General features: G+C 36.3%; 1 protein-coding gene across 7 annotated transcripts; it reads left to right on the forward strand.

The window, feature by feature from the left end:
* Positions 1-2,091: 2,091 nt before the first annotated feature.
* On the forward strand, positions 2,092-5,350 carry LOC111467994 (defensin-like protein 5). 7 transcript variants are annotated; one of them, XR_002714679.1, is made up of 4 exons: positions 2,124-2,156; positions 2,430-2,522; positions 4,754-4,954; positions 5,055-5,350. XR_002714679.1 is itself a non-coding variant. In XM_023113093.1 (2 exons), the coding sequence occupies exons 1-2, from the start codon at positions 4,891-4,893 to the stop codon at positions 5,231-5,233; spliced, it is 243 nt and encodes an 80-aa protein (XP_022968861.1). In that variant the 5' UTR covers positions 4,754-4,890; the 3' UTR covers positions 5,234-5,350. The 7 variants fall into 7 exon arrangements, 1 of the variants encoding a protein (XP_022968861.1); XR_002714678.1 differs by lacking the exons at positions 2,124-2,156; positions 2,430-2,522 and adding exons at positions 3,958-3,991; positions 4,105-4,371; XR_002714677.1 differs by lacking the exons at positions 2,124-2,156; positions 2,430-2,522 and adding exons at positions 3,963-3,991; positions 4,073-4,371.
* The last annotated feature ends 2,035 nt before the right edge of the window (positions 5,351-7,385 follow it).

Consider the following 7,385-nt stretch of genomic DNA (forward strand, 5'->3'; position numbering starts at 1 on the left):
TTCACGTAGTTACATCATGAAGAAGAAGACTAACGTGAAGAGAGATGTCTTCAGTTTGTTACCATAAAATACCGCCAAAGAATTGATTAAAGAACGAAAGTGGCCTGTACACAATTACTCAGATTTACATGTAGAAACAGATTTATGTGAAGAAAGATGTCATAGGAGCAAATCAGGTAAGTCGCCTTACTATCGACATGGTTAGATTTGATGTTGTGTCAATACGTTCCCCGTGGTTTTGCACGTGCCATATATTTGATATATGTGAATTGTTTATGAAACGATATGACTATAATATGATATGCATACATTACGGTATGTGAATGGTTAGAAATGGGAATAAAACATTATTTATAAAAATGTGGAAAACTTGGACGGTTACATTACCCAATATACAATAGCTCAACTTAGCACTTCATTGGTACAAATAGTAACTCTTTTTTAGTCATCTTATCTTTATAATTTCTCTCATTTAAACCGTGTCTCGCTTCATTCATATACCTCCTCTTTATTCGGGTGTAACAAAAATATTTTCCACAAACAAATTTAAGAATTTATATATGAATGCTGAATTACCACAAAGTCATTTCTTATCAATTAAAATTAGAATATTCTTAAATTTTTATATTTTAAATACTAATAATAATAAAGTTCCCTATGGAATAAGATAAAGTTGAGAAAGAGCCATCCATCTTATGAATCAATGGCTGACATTTGTTTTTCCATCTTATGATTCTTATAAATAAATACTATCAAGAAAAAGAACTAGGCCACAATGAGGATACATTCTGAAAAAATAAAACTTCCATCGAAGAGAGGCAAATGAAAGACTTTTATAAAAATTTTCGTAGAATGAAGTTTGGTAAGCAAAAAGGATAAAAAGGTCGTTTATCGAATTTCTAAGTAACATTTTTAATTTTTAATTCCTTATCTTGAGGGAATTTCAAGATGCTAGTGAGAAATGACCTAGAAGAAATGAAGAATTTTTATGGAAATTATGGATTTTTGGAGGAAAAATAATAATAAAATATTCAAAAAGTGGCAAATTACCAAAATACCCTTAAAGTTAAGGATAATTACGGATTTGCCATTCTGCTAAAAATCCGATCCTTCACTATGCCTTCTACACAAAATCCTTCAAATCTCGACTCTCAGCCGTTCAATCTCCCCCATACTTGAATATATTCAGAAAACTCACGGATCATCACATCCAACAGCTAGGATTCAAAACCAAAGTCGGTGAGGCTGTGATCAGAGTAGATATTTCTGACGAATTTTCTAGAAAATTCAACCGATAATTCACGATGAATCTAGAGCTCCCAATGCCGGTTTATGCTTTCCCTATAAATTCTGAAGTTGGGGCAATAGTTTGGAATAAGAGTCAAGCAAGGGAGAGCTCCCAATCGTAGGCAATAAGCGTTTAGATTTTGGGTCTCCTACTCTCGGGTTTCTTCCAAATTTGAGAGCAATTCTCAACCATTTCCTTTCAAACTTGTTCCTCTAGTTTCTAAACAATATTACCCACAAGTGCTATGAAGGAATAGGGTTCGGAAAGTGCCTAGAAACCATTCCCCCAATCCAATCCGCCATTAAAGAGCTCCAAGGAAAACTCAAAATTCAAATCAGAGGATACACAAAATTCGTTGAGCAAGAACAATCTCAATAAGTTTGTGTACCTTCAAGGAATGTTCATTGAAGACCACGAAGAGAAATAACCTCAGAAACGATTCCAATTGAAGAAAATTCGTTTCGTGTTCAAATTGTGGGTAAGTGTCGAATTCCTATCTATGACCTCTTTTCCTTCAAATAAAGGATTCCTTTAGCTTAAGAGGAAAAAAATGAGTAACTTTGATGAAGGAATCAAGAGCTGAAACGTCTAAGAACAAGATACCTAAGAGATTGAAAATCGGAGGTGTCATGTAACTTGCAGACCGAGAGTGATTTCTCAAATTAAGGTCCCACACTCAAAGTTGTTCCTCGAAACCAATTTCTTAAGCTTGAGGAAAGAATAAGGAAGAAGTTCCATGAAGAAATCGAGCCTTGAAAACCCTTAGAATCGGCTACCCAATAAGAAATCCTTTGTTTTTACTCCAGCGAGAAATTATATTTTGGACGAACTTTGGAAGCGAATATCTAAGGCTACGATCCACGAAAAGGTATGAAATCAATCCATAGCTCTTCCTTGTAATACCCTCTTTAAGTTTCATGAAGAACTCGAGGGGAGAAACGGCGTGATCGGAGCTGGGGAGGGCGAGTTTCAGACGGCGGCGCGAAAGATCACGCACGTCTTCTTCCCATCGGGAGGAAGAAGACGATCACGTGGCCGGTTCAATTGAACCGGCCATGTCAACCAAAAACTTGACCCCTCGATTTTTCTAAAATTTAACCCTTTTCTAGAATGGTTCTCAGAAAAATCTTTATGGTTCCAGAAACTAGACACAATAAGAAGTCTGTGGAAGAAAATTGAAGGTAATTCAGGTATCGAAAGATCATGAACAGAGGTCCCGAACGTCGACAACACGGTAAATAGCCACCTTGCACTTTTTCGTTAAGAAATACTTGTAGGAATCGCTTGGATTTCCATATGAACCCTAAAAAAAGTATGAATTTCGAATATATGAAAGAAAAGCTCAAAGAACCATCAGTTAAGGCCCTAAATCGATCAAAATACTCGGGAATTAGGGAACGTTAAAATAACTGACTAGATGAACTCTGCTCTAATAGCCCAAAAAAAAAAAAAATCATAAATAATGAAATAAATAAAGAAATAAAGAAATAAAAATAATTATAAAAAAATGAAAATGGCCTTTATGGAGTTGAGATTCATGGGAGATTTAAGTGGAGATAGATTTGAACAATAAGGTATATATTAAATCTTCGTTTTCTTTTTAGTCTTTTTTTAAGAAATCATAGCCAATTATAGTTAGATTTTCATTAAATTATTATAATCGTTTAGTTTTGAGTTAGAAACTAAATGTCAGTCATTTATACGAATTCTAGTAAATCACGTTATATTAGTAATATTAGATTAAATATATATCCGTAGCAAATGAATAGATTAAAAATAAAATGACCAAGAAAATTTGTGAACAAAAGGAAACACCAAGATAAGGAAAGATTTGGAAATAGGGATCCACTATAAATTTGGAATAAATGAGAACAAAATTAGAAGGCAACAGAGTAAATACCCATAAAAAAAAAAGGAAGATTCTGTAATTAAAACATAAACTAAATAAAAAAGCATAAACTAAATACAGAAAAAAGTAAATATAAGAGTAGACCCAAGTAATAATTTTATAGAATTCAAACTTGAAATTGATGTCATGGGCTCAAATAGGTTTACGGATTTCAAAGGACATAATCGAACTTTCATTAAGGATATATTCGTGACAACAACTTAAGTTAACTAGGTAAGCGGCCTTACTATCGGCATGGTTATATTTGATGTTCACACGTGCCTGTGGTTCTGCACGTGTCATATATACTAATATGTGTGAATTATCTGTGAATTAATATGCTTATATTATGTTTATGTTATGCTATAATATGTGAATTGTATGATAATATTTATGGTGTGATGTGTTCAATGATATGTTTGATATATGATACGAGAAGGATGCACTAAATGTAATGTAACGATAGAAGTAAGATGTATTCACGAAACATTAAGGTTAGGTTATGCCTCGAAGTGCTATGGATATGAGAGATTGATAAAAGAATATGGTTAGGATATGGGTATAAAGAACTCCCTAAGAATCTATGACCTTCTAGAACAACTTACGCTAAGATGGGTTCATATGATTACAAATGAAAGTTACAACTTATGCCCCAAGAAATTATGAACCTTAGAAACTTACAAGATTGAGGACCAAGAACAACGACCAAGAACAACACCACACAAGCTTTACAACTACCCAAGTAAGAAGAATGTTAGGTACCACTCAAGGACGAGGGACCAAGGTCCCCAAACTAAAAAACACAAGAATGCTAGGTAATACTCTAACCATGCCCAAAGTGACCTATGACCTCGCATCAAGCGGTGCTTTCTAAGGCCCAAGAATTCCTCTTCTAGGTGGGATGACCTGCACCATGTTTCCTTTGCAGGATGTCATGTTTGGCCTCAAGTTTCCCTCACCTAGAAGAGAAGTTATGGGTACCAAAAAGATTTGCAGGATGACATATTTAAGTATGCACCGAGCTAGTGACCTTTATGGTCTACCATGAAGAGTAGTCTAGGGCCACGAAGGAACAAGAAGCGAGTAAGTTACCTTAGCCAAGAATCAAGAACCTCTTAAGACCTCCCACGGTTCAACATTCTCATGACTTAGACTATGCTAATCAACAACTGAATTTCACACCACCAATTAAACGGTAATCTTTAACCATCACAAAAACCATAATCAAACAGTATAAAACTTAAGCTTTCCAGTTCAAGATTTTATAAACCGGGTTATACTACATGCTAATCGTTGCGTTTATCATCTTAAATTTCTCGCAAATGAAAAGAGGTATAACAATAGTACACCTAAATTCCTACCTTTTATACAGATTATGAAAGATAATTAATACTAAGTTGGTTATGCTCCTACTTTAAATTTGTATTTAAGAAATAGGTTACTTTTAATAATAGTATAATTTAGACCAATGTTAACCGCATGACTAGACAAGAATAAAATAAAACAACTTCCTTTTAAATCAAGAACGCCAGTATAGACGTTACAAAACGTGATTATTCTTTCCTTGAAATCGCAAGGAAATCAAGAAGACGTTACAAAGATGAGGCGTTTCACAGATATAAAATGGGGAACTGATATCCAAACATTCCATTGTAGCAAGGAATAAGAGAAGAAACAAACATTCCATTGTAGCAAGGAATAAGAGAAGAAAAGAATGGCGGGACAAAGCTTGAGTAATCTCAAAATTGTGGTGTTCATCTTCCTAGCCCTTACTTCTGGTACTTGATCCTTCCTCCTTCTCCATGTTGATTTAGATTGACAGATAGTATTAAAAAGAAGGTTTTTGTTTGTATGAATAAGTTTGTGTTACTATTGCAGGATGGATGGTGGTGCAGACAGAGGGGCGGACATGCTATAAGCACAGCGATGCATTTATAGGACCGTGCATTGCAGCAACATGTGCTGAACTTTGCATTTCTTTTGAGAAGTGGGATGACGGATTTTGCTCGGGTGATAAATGCACTTGTACGAAGCAATGTGCTGAGTCCATGCTTTAATGGGTTTGTAATTCACCACAGTTGTTGCTATCTGAATGTAATAAGCGACTCCAATTCTACTGAATTGCACAACATGTTTACTAATCAAAGCTTCCTTCTTCCATTTTATAATTTTTATCTCAACTCGCAAGTTCAAATTGATAGAATCACAAGCTTCGTTAGTTGCGTAAATTGATGCAATCAGGTTCAAAGCTTCCTGAATATAACGTAAGCTCCTAGCTCCTCGTGAACGTTCTACGCTTCCGTTGGTGGTTGGTTCCTATTGTTTCATTTGCCACTTTCGTTAGTATTTCACAAACATAACTAATTCCCAACTTGAATTTGTGAAATATGACCTCAAAATGATCTATTTTACCTTAAATAGGGCCGAAACTATGTCTGAAAGGTTAGAACGGTAACAAACGGGCTGGAAATAGGTTTTCCGAGCCGAATAAGCCGCCGCCGAGCCGATTGTCCATTTGATATAACCATGATTAGTAAGTAGATCCTTCACATGTTGTTCGTAACTAGAGCTGGCCCAATTTATCGTTTTACCCCTGAAGTTACTTCTTGTTTCTTATGTCTTCTAATGAACAATTGGTTTGTGGCCCAACCAATAAACCGGATCCCTCTCAGGCCACTGAGAGGGTGGGGCCCCTTGTTCAAGACTTGGAGTCAGTACTTAAGGGAACTACCACTATTCTATCTCTAAAAGTGGGTAGGAGTGAATTCCATCTTGCACCCTACGTCCCCAGTCATTTACCCAGTCTTACCCCTGAAATGGGAGGCCTATTGAGTTGGCGAACTTGAGCCACTCTCACCCATGCAAATCTAAGGATAATTCCGAATAAAGAGAAGTTTATGGTTAGCTCAAGATTAAGATCGAGTTACCTAAGTTATCGAATGAAAAGAAAATCAGTCTCAACAGTAAACAACATGATAAAGTGAGAGTGATTTTTCTCATGGTTCGATCTTATGCAATACTCATTGCATAGGACGCCCCCACTCACATGTCTCCACATGTACAATTTAAGTGATCACATGTTTATATCATATACAAAAGTGAGCCGCATCCATAGTGTCCTCAGAATAAGGTACTCAGCCTTATCCTTATACTATAGATCATTTTGACTATATATTTGAACTTGATCAACTCTTATGTCTCTACATATAGTTCACGTAATCATACTATAGCTTTATTGGATTTAGATTAATGATCATAAAGTTCACTTTATTCAATAAAAATCTTTACTAAATAAACAACAATAATAACTTTATTGAAAATAGTATATGTTTTTGTTTACAAACCATGAGTTTTAGGACATAAAACCCAACAAACTCCCACTTGGACTAAAACTCTAGCGGGGTTTTATAACATTGAGTAGAGAGAAAGACATAAATACAATAAACTAGGTCATCACATACTCATGCCTTTTCTCCCACTTTCCTTAGATTACATAACTCGTAGTCCTAGACTCACTAGGTGCCCTTCAAACACTTTAGCCGTGAGGGGTTTTGTAAATGGATCAGCAATGTTGTTCTCTGAAGCTATTTGTGTGACGATCACATCTCCTCGTTGCACAATCTCCCTTATGAGATGATATTTGTGCTCAATATATTTTCCTCGCTTATGGCTTCTTGGTTCTTTTGAATTTGCAACTGCTCCACTGTTATCACAATAAAGAGTGATGGGAAGATGCATATCTGGAACAACTTCCAAATCAGTTAAGAACTTCCTAAGCCATACAAATTCTTTCGCTGCTTCACAAGCAGCAACATACTCAACCTCCATGGTGGAATCAGCAATGCAACCTTGTTGTATGCTTCTCCATATTATTGCTCCTCCGTTTAGAGTGAAGACAGATCCTAATGTCGATTTCCTCGAATTTACATCGGTTTGAAAATCTGAGTTAGTGCACGCCCGAAGGCACCCAGCTCCACCCCACCTTGCATGTTTCGTCATCGTACCAGCAGCCATCCACAGTCCTCACACCAGAGATTCCCATTTAGAAGGCAACATTGCAACATTCCGTGCTCAACAAGGCTCATGTCGCACGCCCAAAGGCACCCGATTCCATCCAGCCGAACATGTTCTGGCACCACACGCCTTCAAAACATAGGGTTGGCCCAAGGCTGGCCGAGCATCACCATAACGTCACACACTCAACGAGGT

Source organism: Cucurbita maxima, unplaced genomic scaffold (assembly GCF_002738345.1).
Source record: "Cucurbita maxima cultivar Rimu unplaced genomic scaffold, Cmax_1.0 Cma_Scf00035, whole genome shotgun sequence".
In the NCBI taxonomy this organism is placed as follows: domain Eukaryota; kingdom Viridiplantae; phylum Streptophyta; class Magnoliopsida; order Cucurbitales; family Cucurbitaceae; genus Cucurbita; species Cucurbita maxima.

Excerpts from the sequence above, each read along its gene's own strand:
- LOC111467994 (XM_023113093.1), top strand. The coding sequence starts at position 4,891 with ATGGCGGGACAAAGCTTGAGTAATCTCAAAATTGTGGTGTTCATCTTC. Across the intron at positions 4,955-5,054 it reads CTTCCTAGCCCTTACTTCTG|GATGGATGGTGGTGCAGACA; the intron begins GTACTTGATCCT and ends TTACTATTGCAG.